This window comes from Diceros bicornis, chromosome 40, assembly GCF_020826845.1.
Source record: "Diceros bicornis minor isolate mBicDic1 chromosome 40, mDicBic1.mat.cur, whole genome shotgun sequence".
NCBI lineage: Eukaryota > Metazoa > Chordata > Mammalia > Perissodactyla > Rhinocerotidae > Diceros > Diceros bicornis.
Window position 1 is genome coordinate 11,754,729 of NC_080779.1, and position 23,781 is coordinate 11,778,509.

At 40.3% G+C, this 23,781-nt stretch overlaps 1 protein-coding gene across 50 annotated transcripts in view; it reads right to left on the reverse strand.

Annotated features, from left to right (window-relative positions):
* The window catches only part of MAP4K4 (mitogen-activated protein kinase kinase kinase kinase 4), a 198,495-nt gene that overhangs the window by 98,572 nt on the left and 76,142 nt on the right, over positions 1 to 23,781 (reverse strand). For all 50 annotated transcript variants that reach the window (XM_058534402.1, XM_058534397.1, XM_058534396.1 and 47 more), the window contains exon 3: positions 10,232 to 10,288. In XM_058534402.1, coding sequence (XP_058390385.1) covers positions 10,232 to 10,288 — 57 coding nt within the window. The remainder of the gene's footprint in view (positions 1 to 10,231; positions 10,289 to 23,781) is intronic.

Here is a 23,781-nt window from a genome sequence, read left to right on the forward strand (position 1 = left end):
CAGTGGTGGCTATAACCAGAAGGGACAAAGAAGCCACCTGATGCACAAGCCTGCAGGGATGAAAGACAGAGAGAAGGAGGGCCACCTGGGAGAGGTCATGAGAACAGTAGCTAAGGAGGGCACCTGGGTGTGCTAAAACGTCTTTAGCAAAAGTGTTGAGTTATTTTATTTTAATATCTTTAATGAGGAGAAGGGAACAAAGAAACTCTCATTTACCATGTAAAAATTAATATGCTAGACACTTCATATTTATTATATAATTTTAATTCTGACAAAAGCCCAAGAGGTGGGAATTATTATTCCATTTTACAGATGAGGAAACTGAAGCTTTATTAAATTTAATTCTAGGCCCTAGTCTAAGAAAGGATGTTAATACTGTCTTGGGATGAAAGCCAGGACATGACTATTAAACAATGAGGCCAACTTTCTATGAGGCTCATAAACTATAAATTCACCTTGAAAAATATTTATAGGCCTCAAATTTATGTTCATAAGAAAGAGGAAAAAAAAAGATAAATCATTTTTATTAGTTCAATGACAATTCTAAAAACAAAACCCAGAAATGTACTCACTCTTTCTAACCACCAATAATTTTAAAGGACTCCTTTCTTTTCTTTCCTAGAGCGATGAAATTTAAGTGTGAAGAGCAGGTCTTACTATTATTTATTTAATGCATAACATCTATGATTATTAAATATTTTTGATTACAAAAAGTGAGAATGCTATAAAACATGATCCTATCTTTAAGAATCCTCTATTGCGACAATATATTATTATAGTTTTCTTAGACAATGAAACCAATAATGTGTATCTAGTACATGTTTCTCCAAGTACCCACCAAAAATAGAACCTGTTCAATTCATCTAAGATTTGAATACCTACGATTTACAAGGCATTGCAATTTGTTATTTGCCACTACATTAGAAACCAACTACAGAATACCACTGCTATGCTCCCAAACTGAACTAGAAGATATCACGGTTCAATGAAAAGAAGATTGGGATGCTATTCTCGCAACAAGCTATGGAATTTGGGGCATGTCAATCACCTTTCTGAACATTAATTGTTGTCATCCATAAATAAAATGAAAGCCCTTCAACATGAAAAACATAAAATGTCTGCTGAGGTATATACAGCTAACTTAGTCTTAACCTTCCTCTGCTTATTTACTTATTAAATAGACAAGAAGAAAACAGGAGAATTTTATCTTGTAACTTCCCAGTTGCATTCTTAAATCAGAATGAATTACTCCAAAATAGAAATACATTCTATCCCTGCCAAAAAAAAAATAAAAAAACCTTTAAAAAATATCACTATTGCATCATCTCCAGCATACTTATTTTTAAAATACTTTAACAGGTACCTATTTGTTGAGCTGTTCGACCTTACCCTAATTGAACTTTATATCACTTTAGGGGAAAGAAGGACAGAGGGATCGGAGAAAGAGGGGCAAGCTTTACAATCAGAAAAGCTTGGGTCAGAGTCCCAGCCTTTGTTCTTTCATCTAGATAGAGGAGATGATGATACCTGTCTCCAAGGCTGCTGCATGAATTCAAGCAAGTGCCTGTACCCTACCCAATGTGATACCTGGCACAAGTCCTTAAAAAAATATTAGTTCACTTCATCCACTCTACACTTTCCCAGCTAGTAGATCTTCTTCACTGCTGAAGACTAATTCCAATATCTAGTGAATTTTTTTAAAAAGGAAAATATTAGTAATAGCACAAAGCTTACTTTTGTAAAAGGTCCTTTAACTTACTCTACACGAGGTGTTCTCAATGTGGGTGGTATCATCCCCGCTGGAGACGAAAAGCCGTTCTTAGAGGTTGAGAAAAATTTACCACTTTTATGTATAAAGCATAAAGACATACATACAGTACATGAACAGATATATACAGATTTTACAATTTCACAGGGGATGATTAGGAAAAAATATCTTAAAAGGCTTCTTAGGGAGATGATAACGAAAATAAGATAGAAAAACTGCTGTATTCTATGAGGATACAGTGAAACTATTCTCAAAATCACTGTCATACTGTTTAATTAAAATAAATCAAAATTTAATCAACTTCTAATTGATTTTTAAGAGCTTTTCTTCAAGGACTTGTCTTGTACCAATATTAAAAAAAAAAAAATACAGAGGTACAACTTATGAACTTTACTCTATAGAAAGGCTGAGTAAGGAAAACAATCCAAATGAGCAAGTTGAAATCTAAGATCAAGATCATTTACATTAAGTTAGAAGCTATCTAAGGTCAGAAAATGTCAGACAAGGAAATGCAGCATCCCACAAACTTGGCACATCAGTTTCTCTCTCAGTAGCTAAGAGAAAGAAGGTAGTTTGTTAAGAAAGGTAAAAAGCAGAAGACGATGAGGCAAGAAAGAATGTTTGGGAGCAGGGGGACACACAAGCACTGTCAAAAACTGAGAGCGGAGCGTGGCCTCACTGATGCACTGACTGCTCTCCCTGACAACCCTGAACGATCCCATGGTGAGGCTGCCAGAGCCGCGGAAGGGCAGGGAGAAAGTGCCACCAGTTCCCTGAAATGGTTGAAGCCTGTACCAAGCGGTAAGGCCTGCAGCATTTAACCGGCCTCTGAGGAACAACAGGATGAAACAATAGGTCACACAGTCCACAGAGATCTCGCCCTCCCTTCCTTTTGTTCTTATTTTCAGTCTAGACAAGAACAGCACATTCATTACACTGTGCCCCCCTCCAACTGAAAAGGGGTAAAATTGTTAAGCCTCACAAGGCCTTGCTTTGTCACTGGAGTAAGCTTGTTTTGCTCCCTCTTGCCAGAGAACTCCCTGAGAGCAACAAATTTGTCCTCTTCCTCTGTGGACCTAGCTCAGCTGGCACTCAAATACCTGTCCACCAGATGTGATATACACAGCTTAGCACTGGGTCGCCTCTCCTGTGGCTCTTGCCTGTCTATCTATGATAGACAGAGGCTAGGTTTTTACTGCCTGTTCTAGGCAAGGCCAAGTTTTTACATAGCTTTTATTCTCACATAACCAGGAGCACAGTGCAAGGAATATGGAGGATCATCAATAAAATCAACTGAGGGGCTTCCTATGCCCCAACGGGCACCAGGCCCAGCATCTTCCTGCCCTCCAAGGAATATGCCACAATTACCAATCACAAACATTTTGGTTGTAAGACTAAAAGAAAGTCTGCTCTGGCTGATCTGCTAAAAACAAACTTTAGAATGAAGAAAAAGAGTCAAGATGCATCTATCCTTTAAGGTCCAAATCAAATCAGCTCTCTCAGCAAGCCTAAGTAGAACCTGATGTTTGAAACTGTAAATACTTTTAAAGGTTCAGTAAGTTGAGAATCAAAGATCTGAGTTCTAACCCCTGAAATCTAACTAGCAATGTATTCCTGAGCAAGAAGCGTCAGTGCCGGGGCCAGCTCCATGGCTTAGCGGTTAAGCACGCGCGCGCTGCACTACTGGCGGCTGGGGCTCGGATACCCGGCACGCACAGACGCACCGCTTGTCGGGCCACGCTGAGGTGGCGTCCCACATACAGCAACTAGAAGGATGTGCAACTATGACATACAACTATCTACTGGGGCTTTGGGGGGAAAAAGGATTTAAAAAAAGAGGAGGAAGATTGGCAATAGATGTTAGCTCAGGGCCAGTCTTCCTCAGCAAAAAGAGGAGGATTAGCGTAGATGTTAGCTCAGGGCTGATCCTCCTCACAAAAAAATAAATAAATAAATAAAAGAAGTGTCAGTGTCTCTGAGCTGGAATTCTTCACTTGCAGACATGAGGGGGTGACTTCTTTCCTAAGGTTCCATTAATGTAAGGGTTTTCAAACTTGAGAGGACTTCAGAATCCCCTGGAGGGCTTGTTAAAACCCAGATTGCTGGGCCCCAACCCAGAATTTCTAATGCAGTAGTCTGGGATGGAACCTGAGACACTGTATTTCTAACAAGCTCCCAAGTGCTGCTGTGGGTCCAGAGACCAAACGTTGAGACGCTCCTACATTATCCCCACCCTATGCCAGAAAGGCCAAGTGGAGGCAAGACCACTGGACCGGCCAGAAGACTGGACTGGATGCAGCTCTTCCACTCAGTGGAGGTGAACTGCAGTGAAACATCCTTCCACAGAGCACCACTTCACCTCTGTGTGATATAAAACACCAGATATGAAGTTTGCCTCTGTTGTCTCTGCATCACACTGAGAAATGTTTAGCCCTGCTCTGCCCAAAGCAATAACAAACACAACTAAGGGCACTGAAACTGCACAGTAACACTCAGGCATGAGGTGGCCCATCACCCAGATGATCTAGCCTAAAGTTATTTAAATTGTTTATCAAAATGCACACTTATTTATATAGTTTTGACTTGTGAACTATGTAAATGATTTACACATTCAAAAATTAAATCTAGGGGCCAGCCCGGTGGCGCAGTGGTTAAGTGCCCGCGCGCTCTGCTTCGGCAGCCCGGGGTTCGCAGGCTCGGATCCCGGGCGCACACCGACGCACCACTTGTCAAACCGTGCTGTGGCAGCGTCCCATATAAAGTAGAGGATGTTAGCCCAGGGCCAGTCTCCATTGCAAAAAAAAAAGTTAATTTAATCAGGAGGAAAAGCAAACCCTATTAAATGAATCAAAATAGAAACAATCTAGCTACATACCAAATTAATAAACCATACAGAGAAAAGAATTATTTCAAGTAACTTCTGAATACAGCACTCTAACTGTAAATCCTTAACAAACATATTCTAATGACAAAGAACTTCAGAGAAATCTTAAACTTCACTCCATGTCTCCTGTTAAGTAATAACATTATTATTGTAATTCTGAAATGATTTTATGTTCACTGAAGGATAAAGCAAGAAAGTAAAAGTGTTATTTTATTAGGAACCAAGATTTTTCAGTCTAGGAGAAAAGAGAAAGAAATATAAAATACACTAGATAAAAGAAATTAAGATAAAACTCTGATTTTTGAAAAACATATTTCCACGCTCTATTGAAAGGGCCTAGAAGCAGTAATACCACAGCAGCAATGAGCGTCCAGATTTTGGTTTCTAAATACATTTCCCACTATAAGGAACTAAGGCTCCTCAGAGGAAGGGATTCCACATTCATGCAGGTGAGCTTCAAATATCTACTTGTGCCAGAAAACAAGGAAGTACTAAAAAACTAATGGAGTCATGTCAAAGAGCTGCAGAAGCCAGGCTGAATCAAATGTGGCACAATTTGATTATTTAATAATAATAGCAGCTTTAACTGATGGAAACACACTGAATAAATAAAATTGCCCATGTCTATAGCAATATCCAGAAAAAGAGAGAAGACAAGGAAGGGTGGGAGTAGGTCAGAACGGAACTTCTTCTGTGGAGACTGATGCTAACTAATAAATACAGAAGGTAAAATCTGAAACTCATCATTTCACAGTAATAACTAACTCAGGCAAGGATCATCAAATGAATGCCAAAACCATTAGTTAAAAAAGTGTTGGTGAACAGAATACTTACACAGTGCCAAAGTATCACCCTCAAGATTATTTATGTAGTGCAAAGCTAATATGCACGTTTATAGAAGACAGCTCTGGCAGTCACCTCTTTAATCAAGAGATCAAATTTGGCTTCACTAATAGTGAGACAACTAGAATGAATGTGCCCCCTGCTGTGATGCAACATGAAGTACCTAGTACCACCAACGAGGTGTTCTCACCAAAATATATCTAATCTGTGTCTTATCAAGCCTCTCAACCTAATTTCCAGTTTACAGGAAATATAGGAGGGAGGAATAAGTTAAAGCACAACATGAGGAAACTATCAGACAAATCCAGAATATGGGATATTTTACAAAACAATTGGCTAGATTCTTCCAAAAGTCAATTTCTTTTTAAAAAAAAATAGTGGGAGGGGCAAAGAGGGTCCAGAGGAACTGATCTAGATTAAAAATGAGTTAAAAGATAACCAAACATAATGCACAAACCTCGATTGGACTATGATTTGAAAGAGTGGTTATAAAAACATTCTTGGCACAATTGAGGATATCTGAATATAGACTGAACATTAGGTAAAATTCGGGAATTACTAATTAATTCTCCTGGGTGGTATTATCATTGTGTAGAAGACTGTCTTTATTTTAAGAGAAGCATGCTCAAGTATTTACAAGTGAAGCGTCATGGTGCTGCCACAACAAAACACATACAACATAAACACAAACAAAATGTTAACAACTGTTGAATCTAAGTGAGGGGTAGAAAGTGTTCATTCTTTCAACAGTTCTCTAATTACGAACATTTTCATAATAAAAAGTTTGGGGAAGGGCCGGCCCTGCACTTAACTTAGCAGTTAAGTGTGCGCGCTCTGCTACTGGCAGCCCGGGTTCAGATCCCGGGCACGCACCGACGCACTGCTTCTCTGGCCATGCTGAGGCGGTGTCCCACATACAGCAACTAGAAGGATGTGCAACTATGACATACAACTATCTACTGGGGCTTTGGGGGGCAAAAAAAAAGGAGGAAGACTGGCAATAGATGTTAGCTCAGAGCTGGTCTTCCTCAGCAAAAAGAGGAGGATTAGCACGGGTGCTAGCTCAGGGCTGATCTTTCTCACCCAAAAAAAAAAAAATTCGGGGAAAATTATTAAAATGAAAACATAAAATTTAATTCTTAGAGACAAATCTTATTCAAAGACTTTATGGACTCCAAGTTGAGAATTACTGATTTAGCTAATTCACTTTTTTACCTTCCAAAGTGTTAACTCAAAATAACGGGATACCCCAAAACTGCAAGAAACAAACTATCAGTTCCTTATGTATAACAGCAATAATACAAGTTTGACATTAAGACACAAAGATTGAAATGAAGGGGCTACCAAGAATTCAAACAACCAATTCAAGTATCCTTCAAAACACATCACACACACACACACACACACACACACTCACAAATGAGTGCAGGTCAAACGCTGAATAAGGAGAAATCTGAATAAGCTCTGTGGACTATTATCAACGGCAGTTTCCAGTGGCTGCCTTGGTTCCAAGCCATGCGGGCAGACACAGTGCAATGGAGCAGTCTCAGTTACGATAATCCAACATGGGGGTCCAGGTCAAATCTTTAGCTCATAAAAGCAATTATTTGCCTCGCTTTGTTTTGTGTGTGGACTTCAGTTATAATATTGTATATAGTTATGCAACATGTTACCACTGGGGAAAAGTGGGTGCAGGGTACATGGGACCTCCCTATACACTTTTCTGCAAATTCCTGCAAATCTATAATTATTTCAAAAACAAAAACAACGTATTATAGATTTCATGTGCTGGTCTTGTCCTGTTTGAACATATCCTTAACCTGCTCCTTAAATCCTTCTCACAACCAATCAGATAAATGACAAGCTTTCTTTAAAAAGAGCCCTGCAAAATCCTAAAGATTTGTTAAAGTTCAAGAAGAAATATAAAGAGATCTATACATCTCTTGCAAATAAATGCCTCCCTTCCAGACCCTTTAGTTTCCTACATAGTCCCTGCCACCTCACCTCAGGGTGAAATCTGAATTCTCAGTTGGCTTTATTTTCCAGGGTCACGTAATCAAATAAAGCAGATGAAGTGGACTCAGTGCAGCCAGCCTAGAGGACATTCACTCAGGGCTGCCCATAACTGACAGCTGAGAAGAAGAGCAGCCACACCATTTACCTTCCCAAGCCTGCTGCTCTTCTGGCCATCTGAGCCTGAGGAATAACTAGTAGCCTGGTAATTGCCTCTCAACTTCACCTAAGGAATAGGCTCAAGAGTCAGGACAAGTGTGTGATTTTTCCCAAGAATAAGCATTCACACCTTTTTGCTCCTGAGACGAAATGAATAGAAGTCAGAAACCATGCAGAATCCTGCTCTCCTCAACAGAACCCTCTCTCCAACAGCCCTTCCTGCTGGAGTTGAAACCACAAACATCAGTTCAAATTCTCCCTCATGCCAGCCTGGTTCCTGCTGCTCCCAGGTCCCACCCAGGCCAGTGCCTACTACTTTACGGGGGGGGGGGGGGGGGGGGGTTGTGCGGGGCATGCTTTCCAGGGTGCCAGCTGCACGATGCCCTCAATTCATAATCAACACTTGCTCTGGCCCTCACTGTGCCCCCAGCTATAGTACAGAGGTCACTCAGTATAGAGGTCAGCATATGAAACCACCACACAAGAAACACTACTGAGAGGCCAACATGGTAAATGGTTGATTGGGTTTGTATTTGTTCTGAAGACTCGCCATCTGCTTTTCATCTTACTTGAACACATGGGTTTTGCATAATTATTTTTAAAGGAGTCCTGAAAATGTATTTGTCCACCACCACCTGATTTTTCAGGCAAGGAAATACCTTTTGTATACAACTCAACAAAAGTGGAATACAAAAGCATCTATTACACACACCGATATGCATTTTATAGCTATGCTCATAGAGAGATGATTGAAAGGAAATACACCAAAGCACCAACAATGGTTACTATAAGGTGATGGAAGTATAAGGATTTAACTTATTAAAATATTTTTCTATATTTCACACTTTTTTATAAAAGTGATCATATATTGCACACTTATAAGCGGAGCCAGGCTTAGATGAAGAGGACCTCTATAGAGAAGAAACACCTCATTTAGATTCCATTTGAGATGTGAAAGGGAACAAAGCCTGGCTAGCCACAACAGCTATGTCAGCCAGGGCAGCACAGGCTGAAGGGAGGGAAGAAACTTGATTCTCAGGACTTCCAAATGCTTCATAAAATTCGAAAAGATTACATTTAAAACAAGTCTGCCTGTAAACAAGTCAGGAAGTGTGTAACAAACGTCAAAGAACGCAGGCTCCAGCAAAATGCACAGTGGCATAAACGGAGACTTGGTAGGAAGGTGCCACTGATCATTCCATTCAGAGAGCACTTCAAAAATAACTTGACTATTGTATTTAAATTACAGTAAGTTAGAATTCGCTGCTCTTTAACCACTCTTTAAAAGAATCCTAAAAATAATATTTAACTGGAAAGCATCCAATTCCCACTGAGTTGGACACTAAGATAGGATCACTACAATGTAACAGAATAGTCCATATCACAGTACGTTACAAGAATCTCTTGGCCATTCAACCAAGCAATGGTACTTTTTTCATTATAAAGTCTCCATATCCTCTTTGACAGAGAAAAGAGAGCAGTCACCTCATAAAATGTCACATCTTCAAATGTTTGTATAAAGCTCTATCAGTTGTCCTGTGGTCCAGAGACAATGTTTTCTAATTCTTACTAAAAAATATGCACACTGGAGATGAGCAGGTTATTAGAGACCAAGGCGAGAACAGGGCAGCAGAGACTTCTCTCGATTACTCAACTGTACACCTGAGATCAGTTTAGCCATTATCTCCCTCAACAGACCCCTGATTTGGGAAGATTATGGCTTGATTTAAAGATATCCCAAATCCCCAAGGCTGCTGGTTAACTCTCTCTAGACTCTGTAGATATATGATGGTAAATCTTATTGATAATTAGGCAAGTTAGAAGCAATTGTGAAAGTGTAAAGTAAAATTTCAGATGAAAATAATTTAAAATTAGATGGATTTAGTTCATTATAATCTATGGCTATTTTTTTAAATATTGGACTTGTGCATATATGTTCATGCACACACAGGCACATATACTCTTTTTGTCTGAGTTAATCTCTCCTCTTTCCCATCTAAAGCTACACAGTAAATCCTCATGTGACCATTTCAAGAACTATTTTTTGCTACTAAATTTGCCAACAATCTGCTCAGCATTCTAGCAGATGTTTCTGTTTTCAAACCTCTGGGAACTTGGCTGGATCTGCTTTCTTTCCCCCATGTTAAAAATAAAAGAAATGGCCCAAATGTGGCCTAATACCCTAGAGAAGCTTTTCCCCACCCCACACCCCTCAACCTCCCTATTCATGTGACCTCCATGATCCCTTCTCAAATCTTTTCTTTTCCATTAGAGAAGATGTTTCCAATTATGGTCCATTATGTTGCCAAGGATGACATCACTCAGACTTTTTTTTTTTTTTTTAAAGAAAATGCTACTGATTCTTAGTTACTTGGGGATCATCTGCAACAATTTAAGTCAACTAGTCTGCTGGACCTTATGAACCCACAATGTCACAGGAGGGCAATTTGCTCAAGATCGATTCTCCAAACAGAACAATACTTCTACACTGGCGGTTGAAGGGACAGGGGGTCCTTGTCGTTTATCTAATGATTTCTTTAAAAATATTTGTGATCCAACCTTACCTCAGTGACATCCATAACTTTGATGGCCGCCAGCTGACCTGTTTTAACATGTCGACCCTGAAAAACAGAGAAAAGAAAGATAATCAGCACCACCTTTGCACACAATCATTAAAACAGAATGGCTGAAGTTTCAACTAATCATTTCTTCTATACTCTTTCCCAAAAGTGATGATAAAATAGACCCATGTTCTCCAATAGAATATGGTTTGTTATACTAATGAACCACACTTAATAAACAAACAATTAGTAGAACAAATGAGTTTTGATAAAGCATCAATTCCCTCTTTCTTTCCCAGGTTTAATTTATGTATCATTATCTCTCAATCCAAGCAACTTAAATAATGTTTTCTTCTATACATCAGGTTGACCACTCTTTCTTTCTTTACATTGCACATGAAGGAAATAACCAAAAAAAAAAATCTCTAGATATTTATTGTCAAAAACGGATAATAGTCATTTTTCCCTAGTGTACTCTCAATACCCATTACTTGATTTTACAAGAGTTATACTGAAAGTCTTCTTTGAAGCTTTCTTGCAGTCCCAAAGTAGGGAAGATGGAGAATAATTAGCCAGAATAAAGGGAGCATATAAAGAGATTGGGGTGACACAGAGAGAGAGAGAGCACGCACATGCACACTTTCTTACAGTTACATTAACTCCTGACCCAGGACCTAAAGATGTGTTATCCATTTGTATCACTAGGTATTTCAAACAAATTTGATGTCATTCTCCTCTCACCCAGATGAAGAGTATTGGATTTAATTATTGTCAGTCTAGTTCCTCTCTATCCACTCTTTGCAACGCTCTGCTGGTTATTTCTCAGGCAAATAACAAAGAGCTACCCAGATATCCTGAGCATGACCTACTACTTAAGGACTTTGTGGAAAATAGCCCTTCTGCAATAAATTAAAACAGAAAGAACGTCCCCATAGTTTCCAAGAGCCTGCCTCTCTTGTGGTCTCATGATGACAAGAGTTATGAGCTTTAGAACTTGAAACCTAAGGAAAGCTCTCCATTTATTCTGGAAAGGTTATGGAGGAACTCAAGTTACAACTCGGACAAAACGACTCCATGAAAATGACACTCTATTACAATTATGTCTCAATTATATGTGGTCATGGTGGAATGGAGTCCAGCAATAGCCCAGCAGTTCACCAGCAGGAACTGTGCAACGACTTAACATACATGAAACTAGGACAAATAAAATCCACAGGCCAAGAACCTCATTCCAACAGATGCCACCACCTCCCTCCACTGTCCCCAACATGAACTACCTTCCTAGTCTTCAATCAGGACCTAACAACTAATCAATTATTTTTGTGTCAGAGGACAGACCACGCAAAGGCATTAATCTTCACTAACACATACCAGGTCTTCCAAAATTAGGTCCATTTTAAATTTAAGTTTAAATCAGGAAACTGTCTAAGAATTCTGGCTGCCTCCTTTCTAAGAAACAAGACAATGTACTGGAAGAAATGATTCCGGGATTCAGGCAGCCTTGGGATATCATTCCTCCACTACCACCTCGTTACTCTGTCTCCTTGAAAAGGCTGCTTAACTTCTACGAGCTTCCTAAGATCACCGTAGGATCCAATGTGTTAAGGCACTTTAAGTCCTTTCTAGAATAAGACAGGCTATAAGTAAAGTGCAGAGTACATAAAGCCCTGGCCATCATACCTGGCATACAGTGGGCACTCAGATGAGCGCCTTCCTTCTCCACTCCCACCAGAGGCCCATGCTGATTCCCTGATCCTTTCTCCCTAATTCAGCTTGCAGCCACCTCAAACCTAGTCAATTTAGGCTGATTCTCATTTTCAAAAGGCATGGCCAATATGGGGGGATGAGGGGGTAGGGAGGAAGTAATGTACTTCTCCAATTATTAATAAAAAAAAAAAAAAGAAAACCTCTAAATTTAAATCTAACTAAAGTAACAATCTATCTGCTGAGATGGGCCATCTTTGTGTCAAGGAACCAAAATGGCCAGCAGAATAGCCTGAGGAAAAATACTAAAGCTGGGACTGAATGTACTAAATATTAACATGCATGTAATCTTGTGCTAAGGAGGTTACATGAAGAGTTTTTTGACAGGATAAAATTTTTCTGTGATTTACTGAACACCACCCAAGAGAGAATATATTAATGACTCCCCTCTCAGAGTGAGCTACGAGCTTAAGTGTGTGAAAGCCAGGTCGCCAACTCATGAGGGAGGCTCTACCCATGCTCCCTTGGCATCGCTTTAGCCGTAACAAATGGCCTTCCTTCATACTGCCTCAGTAGTATGTGAAGAGAAAATACACACAATCGTAACCAATTGCACTGTGCTGGGGACTTAAGGATACAGGAAAAGGCATCGTTCACTGAAGTTTGAGCTATCTACTATATCATTCCAATTGGACCTCTACATTCTCTCTTAAAGGCTGCTTCATGCAGCCTGCTCACTATAGATGAACAATATGAACGCTTTCCTTCACCTGACTCTGGATCCAGCATGCTGTGTCACTAAAATGCCTGGCCTGTGCATGGAGAGATGTGAAACTTAATATTAATAGGACCTTTCTTTCCATTGTATCATCCATTCTTAAAATACCCGGGTAAATGACTTGGTCCCTATTAAATATACATTCCTGACATCCAGCTATGAACTTGACTTTCTTATCCTACTGCCTACATTTCTTGGATATGGTGTCCCTCCAGGGATATAAAACGCCAGAAGACAGAGATTAAAGGGCTATCACTTGTTTTATTTATGAAGCACCATGTAAATATTACCGCACTTATCTAATGATGAAAAGCCCCCAAATGCTATTCACAGCTATTTTCTCAACAGATCCCGAAAAATCCTATGAGGGCAACAAAGCAGGTAATTATCCTATTTTACAGATGAAGAACCCTGATTGAATTTTATTATTAAGTTAGCTGCCCACGGTATAATGGCAGCAGGATCCCCTTTCCATAGTGATTATATAAAATGCAAGAGAGGGACTCCTACTGTTCCTACCAACTTGTCAAATTCCCACTACCGAAGTCTTTTGTTTTTAAAGAAACAGCTTAAATTATTTCCCCTCAACACTCTCAAAAGGTTAGCAGACATAGCATGATGTAGAATTAAAACTGTTACTGCAGGCCGGCCCCGTGGCTTAGCGGTTGGGTGCGCGCGCTCCGCTGCTGGCGGCCCGGGTTCGGATCCCGGGCACGCACCGACGCACCGCTTCTCCGGCCATGCTGAGGCCGCGTCCCACATACGGCAACTGGAAGGATGTGCAACTATGACGTACAACAATCTACTGGGGCTTTGGGGGGAAAAAATAAATAAATAAAATCTTTAAAAAAAAAAAAAAACTGTTACTGCAATCGGTATTACTTCATGCAAAGTTACACTGGCTCACACTAACCAGAATTGTCCCCTTCAGTAGAGTAACTTTTTCATGGCATTTGATTCATTTTTAGTCTTTAAATGAGGAAAATGCACATTTGTTTCTTTAAACGGAAAACTTAATTCTTGGCAGATGTCCAAGCTAAGAAAAACGCCCTTATTTTCAACTCTCCTTCATGTTTCTAACAGTCAAAATTGCCACCCTGCATTTGTAAATATGAATTACACTTACGACACACATTTCAAGAAAAAAAATCATACCACATGGTTTTAAAATGCAGGGCACTGTGGCAGCTTGTCTGCCTGCCTCTAATGAAGCCTGTCCCTAACCCACAGAGAGGAACCTAGCAGTAGAAGGAACAGCATTCAAGGGAAGCTTTTAAATCCCAAGAGAAAAAGATGGCAATGTTCCTATCTTCCTAAATTTTCTACTATCACCGAGTACTAGATAACTAACTCAGGTTGCATAGTCTTTACCTAGAACTGCAATAACTCCATTAAAATACATTTGATGAATAAGTATGTTCACTGAGAGGCAAATTCTGGTGGTCTCGTTCACAAGTGGAAACTTAGAGGGGGTGCGAATGAATCAAAGAAATGAAGATACAGCCCTTAACTTAGGACTCCAATACTAAGGGATGGTCATATCGCTGTGCAACACCAATTATTCAATCACAAGTTTTACCACTCCTCCTCCAACCTTCCTTGACATATCCTCCTCATCATATGGCACCACCACCTCGCACCTTAACAAGGAAGGCACTGCAACTTAATAGCACCTGTTCTGCTCATACTGCTTTCTACTGAAATCTCACCTTTCTTCACAGAATCATAAAGCTTTTTTTGTCTGTGTGTGTGAGGAAGATCAGCCCTGAGCTAACATCCACGATAATCCTCCTCTTTTTGCTGAGGAAGACCGGCTCTGAGCTAACATCTATTGCCAATCCTCCTCCTTTTATTTTTCTCCCCAAAGCCCGAGTAGATAGTTGTATGTCATAGCTGCACATCTGTCTAGTTGCTGTATGTGGGACGCGGCCTCAGCATGGCCGGAGAAGCGGTGTGTCGGTGCGCGCCCGGGATCCGAACCCGGGCCGCCAGCAGCGGAGCACGCGCACTTAACTGCTAAGCCACGGGGCCGGCCCTAAAGTTTTTGTACTAACTCAGCCTGAGAGAGTGGATGGAATATTAGAGAAAGAAATTCTATTAACTTTATGATACCATGGTAAGGTAAGTAAATACAATTTAGGAATAACAAATATTTTCTTCCCCCAACAACCCAGAGGGGTGCACACTTAAGAGTCTGAACTCCAGCAAGCGTGGCCCTTGTGACACCTAGGGAGCATTCCAGTCCTGGAGACAGAGCTGTGAGAACAGGACACAAGGCACCATGACATTCCCACTCTTGGGACATTTAGTGAACAAAGCACTTTGTACGCATTATCATTTATTCCTCACACAACCCAAAACATGTTTCATTATCCCCTTTTACAGATGGAAAAACTGAAGCTTTGAGAGGGTTAAGATAACCAACTCAAGATTCACACTCAGACTTGTTCCCTATACCAAACTGTGGGCTTTTATTTTTATTTATTTAATTTTTTTGGTGAGGAAGATCAGCCCTGAGCTAACATCTGCCAATCTTCCTCTTTTTGCTGAGGAAGACAGGCCCTGGGCTAACATCCGTGCCTATCTTCCTGCACTTTATATGGGACACCGCCACAGCATGGCTTGACAAGCAGTACGTTGGTGCGCCCTGGGATCCGAACCGGCGAACCTCGGGCCGCCACAGTGGAGCAAACGCACTTAACCGCTTGCGCCACCGGGCCGGCCCCTAAACTGTGGACTTTAAAATAGAAATGACCACAAATGTCCTTTTTAATCAACTTACGTAAGGACTGCCAAGTATACTATTCTACAACATAAATATTTTAAGTGATTATAATCAAACATGGCAATACAGTAACCCAAACTAAAAACTTATTTCCAATCCTTGGCCTTTCCTCTCCTATGATAAATCAGAAAAGTCAATGAAAGAACATCCCAAAGAAGTTCTTTAGAGGATCTGAAGACATGTGTGAGTACATTCAGAGCCCCTCATCCATGGCTTTCTGAAACTGATAATACGCTTTTGTTTCTTCCTTCCTTTATCTCATCATAAATGTTCCCTCAATAAATACTGGAGATCAGAATGCTTTTTCTTTCTGCTGAGTTTAATCTAAAACAAAAACTTTAGAGATTAACTGCCTGAAATTTGCTTTCTATTTGCTTAATAGCAAAGCTTATCATTGCAAATCTCAGCAAGCTGAAGACACTACATTTAACCAGTGCCCAGGATACGCCCTACACTGCCAAGGGGATTAAACATCACACCTGCCTTCAGGGAGCTTATACTTTAGAAGAGTGTTAAAACAAATACACGAGAAGGAGCATTACACGGTGGCAGAGAAACACTGTACTCTGTAGCAGGAACACTTAGCAAACAGGACAGTCTGAAACCAATTGCTCTGCTTTGGCATGAAGTACAGAAGGTGTTATTAAAGGGAATATCAGCCTGGGGGTAATGGTGTAGACCCACAGTGGAGGCTGCAGCGAGGCCTTCAAAGATCGCCTTGGGGGCCAGCCCAGTGGCGTAGTGGTTAAGTTCACATGCTCCACTTCGGCAGCCATGGGTTCGCAGGTTCTGATCCTGGCTGGGCGCAGACCTATGCACCACCTATGAAGCCATGCTGTGGCAGGCATCCCATATATAAAGTAGAGGAAGATGGGCACGGATGTTAGCCCAGCGCCAATCTTCCTCAGCAAAAAGAGCTCAGGGCTAATTAGCTCAGGGCTAATCTTCCTCACAAAAAAAAAAAAAAAGACTGCTTTGATAGCCTTGAAGATTATCAAAGGACAGGATGTGGATCCCTTGAGATTTGAGCTGCAAATAATCCTTACCAAATCCCAGAAAAGACAGGCATGCAGGTATCAACAGGCCAGCAGAAAAGGAGAGAACTCAGTGATTCACCCAGGACTAGAAGCTGTGTCACAAAACTGCATCATCTCTCTCCAGACATGTAAGGACAAAAGGAGCTCGTCATACACTGCACCTGACCAAGAAGATGCCAGTCTCCCGCTAAATCGGAAGAGGGCATTCCATCGTGACATGATGTGTGTGCTTGCTGCAGAAGGGGCAATGATCTGGCTGCTCCTCATTCCCATCCAACCTGGAAGTTTTGTTCCTTTATCTTAATCATTTTTTTAGTGGCGTTCTGCTACTTTGGAGATGTAATATTTTGGATATGAGGTTTATTGGGGGGGGGGGTTGAATTTTTCTATTAAGCAAGTCAAGTTCAGTTACTCCCTTTCACCCGTGATACGCAGACTTCCAGGCTCTATCCCAGACCAAACATGAGAATTCCATAAGAGGGCTATAGGAATCCGTGACTTTTTAAAGCAGTTTCTAGTGATTCTTATGCATTCTCAAGTTTGGAAATCACTTCTCCAAGCTTTTATTAAAAAGCCCAAATTCAAGTTCTCATATCCTTTTTGGACTATATGGTATTTATTACAATAATATATGCACTCATTATCTTAGCTGGGGGTTTTGGTATATGAAGGTTAGATCCGTAGCAAGTAAATTCTAACATGTCAATTATGTTTATCATAAAAACATATAACTTATGTTCTGAAATGTTCAAGAGCTCAAAGGACAGGCAAGCCTAGTTCAACCAAACAGTTGATTTTACAGATGAGAAAGTAAACCCAGAGAGCTCTAAGGACACACATCTAGTGGCTAAGCCAAAATTTGTCAGTTCTCTCCCCAGGATATCTCCTTCACATCACTCATAGTTTAACTTAAAAATTCCAACTGGGGAAAGTAGATGAACAGCCAGAGCACAGAGGATTTTTAGGGCAGTGAAAATACTCTGTACGATACTATAGTGATACATATACGTCATTACACATTTGTCCAAACTCTCGCAATGTACAACACCAAGAGTGAACCCTAATGTAAACTATGGACTTTGAATGATTATGTGTCAATGCAGGTTCATCAATTTTAAAAAATGTACTGCGCTCTGGTGGGGGATGCTGATAATGGGGGAGGTTATACATGTGTGGGAGCAAGGGGTATATGGGAAATCTCTGTACCTTCCTCTCAATTTTGCTGTGAATCTAAAACTGCTGAAAAAACAAAATCTTCAAAAACGATTTCTTTAATTCCAATCCACTCCCCTATAAACTTCCTTTTTTTTTCCAGGAAGGAAAGGAAAGGAATTTTCCAGGAAGATTCGCCCTGAGCTAACATCTGTTGCCAATCTTCCTCTTTTTGTTTGTGAGCCACTGCCACAGCATGGCCATTGACAAAAGAGTGGTGTAGGTCCACGCCCAGGAACCGAACCTGGGCCGCTGAAGTGGAGTGCACCAAACTTAACCACTAGGCCATCAGGGCTGGCCCTAAATTTCTTTATTTTTAAGAGCAAATATGGAGCCTACATGACCATGTGGTGAATGGCATGAGCTCAGAAATGGGCAATCCACGGACCAATCTTTCTTAGGTTCTACATCCATCTACTCCAAAGGCAAAGACCAACTTAACTGATTGTGCACTATAAATCCCAAAAACCACAGGGCTCACTCATGAGTGCTCTTTCCCAGGAAAAATCCAAAATTCAAGCAAAGGGGGAGGGCATATTATCTGGACAGCACTCCATGAGCCATCTAAGATAAGGAACCACATAACTAACTTGGGAGAGCGACAGCTCAGAGCACTTCAGGAAACCTCTCAGTCTTCTAAAAGGTTCCTTACAACAGAGCAGGAATAACGGCAACACGACCCCACTGACACATTCCTCTAAAGCCCAAACCAATATGAGGTGAGTAGGCTCATATTTTTGCACATTTTATCCTTGCAACTACCATTTCTTATTATAATCAACATCTGTTTCTCTACCTCCTCCTCCTCTCTTCCAAGATCAGGGCTGTGGATGAGCAGGAAGACAGAGAAAGCACAGGAACATGGTAAGTGTTATGAGAGCAGTCAAGACTTGCAATTTAATAAGACAGTGCTTCTATTCCCTGAAAAGTTTAAAATTGAAGGCCTCAATATGGAATTATGCCATTCTTAGGTCAGAGCTGAGCTACCTTATCTGGAACAACACTCCCTTTAAGGAAAACTATGTCTCAATAGCAGAGAATGTGTAGACTTAACTTCTACTAAGAATAAAACAGTCAAAACAGACCACATGGTTAAGACTTTAACTACCTAGTGCCCACCCCCCAATAAATGGTCACTTGGCATAGCTGAGTTAGCAGATAGCTACAAGTAAAGAAATTTATGCACCACATCTTTTTTCTTTAAGAGACCAATCTGGATGGAAATCTTTCTAAACTCTGAAATCTTAAGTATATTAAAGATGATTTTCTTAATGGCTCAGGGAAATCATTATGAACATCAACTACTAACCTGTCCTTGCAATTAGGTGACAGCCTCAGGGAACATTACCTCAGGCAGTCATATTCTGACTCCCACAAGAAAGGGCCCAGTCATCTGGGCTCTGCCTGCCTGTTCGGTCACTTTCAGCTGTGTTCTAGAACAGATGGGGGCGGGGGGGCGGGGAACACTGGCCCAACAGCAACCTACATTCCAGTTAGGTGAGCTATCACCGTAGCAAAAATCCCCTTCATGTTGAGAAGTGGAGAAAAATTGGATCAACACATAAATGAAAGGGTGCAAGGGAAGAAATATTGCCATGGGAGTTTATGAGTGATTCCTTCAAAGGGGGAGAGGGAAGATTTGGCTAGGCAATAGGTTAGACAGGAAGAAAGAGCAGCTGCTTTCTAAAGATACCTAGTGAAGCTATCTTTAAAAAGGATGGTGCCCCTCCCAAGAAAGGCAGCAGCCCTGCAGTATGGTACCCGAGTGTGCCGGTGTCTGGACTACAGTATCAAGCATGAGGAATTATGTTTTAAGAAGGATATAGGCAAATTAAAAAGCACCAATAGTCAAGGGTCCAGAAAATGTAAGGAAGGAAAAAAATTAGTATATCCATTCTTATATTAATAGTAAAAGAAAAGGCAGTGGGCAAGTCTTCATATCAAAGCATCTAAAACAACGGAGATTTTAGATTCTGCAAGCAGCTATCACTAACATTTAATACACATTTGCAACTGCCTCTTCCTCTACTCTCTCGAAAAACCCAACTGACCTCAGATTTGGCAATTTTAGTTTAAAATAACAAAAGAATGTTTAATAAGCACAAAAAACTCCAAATCCTTTACTATAGGCAAACATATGTATAAAAAGTTATTCTTCTACCTTAGCCACTGTCAGATAAGGCTTTGGGGGATCAGAATTGTGTCTCCCACCCCAAAAATGTATCTCTTTGGCTTGCTTATTTTTAAGAACAAAGACTGAAAGAAACTTTGACCTTCCCCCTAACTGCCTAAAAGAATTCAAGATAGAAGGCCTGTCCCTGGACAGGCCATCACCATAGATAACTCTGGGTATTGGTAAACTGGGAAGGTCCTCGCTAAGCCCATTTTTATCAAAGTTCTCTCTCTCGGGTCAGTGTCTATACCTGGCCCCGCAAACACTCATTTAACAAACATTTGCTTTTCTATCTCCATGTAAATTACCTTACTCCTCTCTGAAGTCCCAAACAACTACCGCCAAGATCCTCCTTTGTCTTTTGCTGAAGATGGTATTTAAGATGGCAGCTTTGGCCATTCTGGTGACTTACTCAGTTTTCCTGGGTTTCTCCCACGGATACATGTTACTAAACTTGGTTTGATTTTCTCCTGTTATTCTGTCTCATGTCAATTTAATTCTTAGACCAGCCAGAAGAACCTAGAGGGTAGAACCTAGAGGGTCTTCCTCCCCTACATAGCCTTCCACATTCAACAGCTAAGTAAGCTGGTAATGCTAGACCTGAAATTCAATCATATGCCTCTGTCAAGATACATTAAAATACTATACTTCTAAAGGTAATTTAAGTCAGCACTGGATAAAACACAACTGACCAGGGCCAGCCCAGTGGTACAGCAGTTAAGTGCACGTGCTCTGCTTTGGTGGCCCGGGGTTCACAGGTTCGAATCCCAGGCGCACACCAACACACTGCTTATCAAACCATGCTGTTGTGGCATCCCATATAATGTACAGGAAGATGGGCATGGATGTTAGCCCAGGGCCAATCTTCCTCAGCAAAAAGAGGAAGATTGGCATCGGATGTTAGCTCAGGGCTGATATTCCTCAAAAAAAAAAAAAAAAGATAACTGACCAATGGGGATACACAAACAACTCATAAAACACACATTCCCAACTTAAGTGCTCTCACAGCAAGAGCTGCACATAAAGCTCTTGTTGACTGTTTGAAGCTACTAAAAATAGCAAGTTCACCTTTCTCTAACTTTTCTATATTATCAATATTTTTATGATTAAAATTTCTGTTAATACTTTTATTCTTTTATAAAGGAGTGGTTATCAAATAATGAGATATTCCACATGTAACTGCTAATTTCATTTTTATTTAGCACTAGTTTATGGACAAATGGTGTGCAAAAGTGAATTTCCATGAGTAGCTTGGTTTGATTGATATAGTGTTTCAATATTTTAACATTCAAATCATATACCTTTTATCTTTAATTTAACTCTTTGAATCCAGTCCTAATTTCTGACTCGTAATTTGGTGTCAATCTATAGATACAAAATAAATGAAACAGATCTCAAAAAAAAAAAAAAACTCTGTTAATACCTTTAAAGGAGAAAAATAAGAAACTACTTTTTCATCAGTTCTTTTATTTCACATAAGATATTTAAATACTGCATAATACATGCCCAAAGGGGGCATGGCAGTCAGGAGCCCTGGATTAGAAGCCCAACTCCACCACACACTAGGAGAGTGACCTCAGGCCAGTTACTTAACCTTTTCTAGACATCAGTTTTTCCTCTGTAAAATGGCGAGAAAACAACCCTCTGCAATAGGTCCTGCTAACTATAAAAAATAAGCACTGAGGTAGCAGGCCTGGTCCTAGCAGACAGCATTAGGACTGGGAGTGGAGGGAGTGCAACAGTGGTACAAACAGAAAAGGATGAACATAACTTATCCCAGTATCTGCTATCTGCGAGATCAGCTTTAAAAGCAGGAAGGAGTCTTCTAAGGTCAAACCTGCCAAAGTTCAAAACTACCATGGGTCACTAGGTGTTTCCCTCCAATGTGAGATGTCTTCAAGGGGGGGTGGGGGGAAGATAAATCTAGTTATACAAACTCTATCACAAAATAATAAATGTCTATTCATGTAGATTTCAAACAAAATATATAACCAAAATTTTCTCGAGACCTCATACAAATTAATACCACCCGTAACTACTATTAGATATTGATATATTTTCTTACCCACTTATCAGATTAAAGAGCTTTTATAAGACAAATGAAACTAGAATCAAGATGAACAACCAACCAACCAGCTGGGAGAGAATATTTGCAAAACATACATCTGACAAGGGGTTGATCTCCATAATATATAAAGAACTCACACAATTGAACAACAAAAAAACAAACAACCCGATCAAAAAATGGGCAGAGGAAATGAACAGACACTTCTCCAAGGAAGATATACAGATGGCCAATAGGCACATGAAAAGATGCTCAACATCACTAATCATCAGGGAAATGCAAATCAAAACAACACTAAGATACCACCTCACGCCCGTTAGAATGGCTATAATCACCAAGACAAAAAACAACAAATGTTGGAGAGGATGTGGAGAAACAGGAACCCTCATACACAGCTGGTGGGAATGCAAATTGGTGCAACCTCTATGGAAAACGGTATGGAGATTCCTCAAAGAATTAAAAATAGAGATGCCCTATGATCCAGCCATCCCACTACTGGGAATCTATCCAACACACCTGAAATCAACAATCCAAAGAGGCTTATGCACCCCTATGTTCATTGCAGCATTATTCACCATAGCCAAGAAGTGGAAGCAACCTAAGTGTCCCTCAACTGACGACTGGATTAAGAAAATGTGGTATATATATACAATGGAATACTACTCAGCCATAAAAAAAGACAAAATCGTCCCATTTGCAACAACATGGATGGGCCTGGAGCGTATTATGTTAAGTGAAATAAGCCAGAAAGAGAAAGACAAACACTGTATGATCTCACTCATATGTGGAATATAAACCAACACATGGACAGAGAAAACTGGACTGTGGTTACCCGGGCAGTGGGGGTGGGGGGTGGGCACAAGGGGTGAAGGGAGTCATATATGGGGTGATGGACAAACAAAAATGTACAACCCAAAATTTCACAATGTTAGAAACCATTAAAACATCAATAAAAAAAAAAAAAAAACCAAGTCATATACCATGTTTCATTATTTTAATTATTATAAGATTAATGATCCATGTTTACCTATAATATAATTCTCAATCTGAACTCCTCTCTCTTCGGCCTTCACGTGGCAACATGTAAGGTGACCATAGGTTCCTACTCCAAAGCAGGGAATCTTGTCTTTATTTTTTTATATACAGTTTTAACTTTTGAGTTTCTCAATGAGGAGGTAAGAAAGAGTCGGGGAAGGGAGCTGGGGCCTCGTGACTGACCAGTTGGGGAACCCAGTGTTACAACACAACATAATCAACAGGGGTAAACTACACTCCCCACTGTGAAGCCAGAGCAGACACAGCACTGGAACGAAGAGTCCTATGATTCTTTTGATTCCACCTATGAATACACAAAACAGTTAATTTTAATAAAAAGCTTGTTTACTATAATGGATAACCATTTACCCAGAACAAAAGATGAAACACAGAATTCTGCAGGTTCCCTTCTTCCTCCTCCCATTACTAATCCCCTCTCCCAGCAAGAAGTTTTCCTACATTTCTTCTTCGTGACTTCACAGTATACTTGATTTTTACAATTATACCCACAGTGTAATTTCAATACTGAAATATCACTTACAGAATCACTCAAGTACTCAAACTGAACTCTTCTTACTGACTTAGAGAAAAAAGTCGGAAGTTTCAGACACAAATCAAAGGCAAGAGATTAGGCGATGCAAAGGATTATGATTCCATTCTGGGCTCCTGATCTGCCCATGGTCTCTTCCTACTCATCACCAACCCACCCTCAATTAAGGTTTTCAAATTGTTTCTTGTTTTTCTCAGCACTTTAAGAAGTTGAC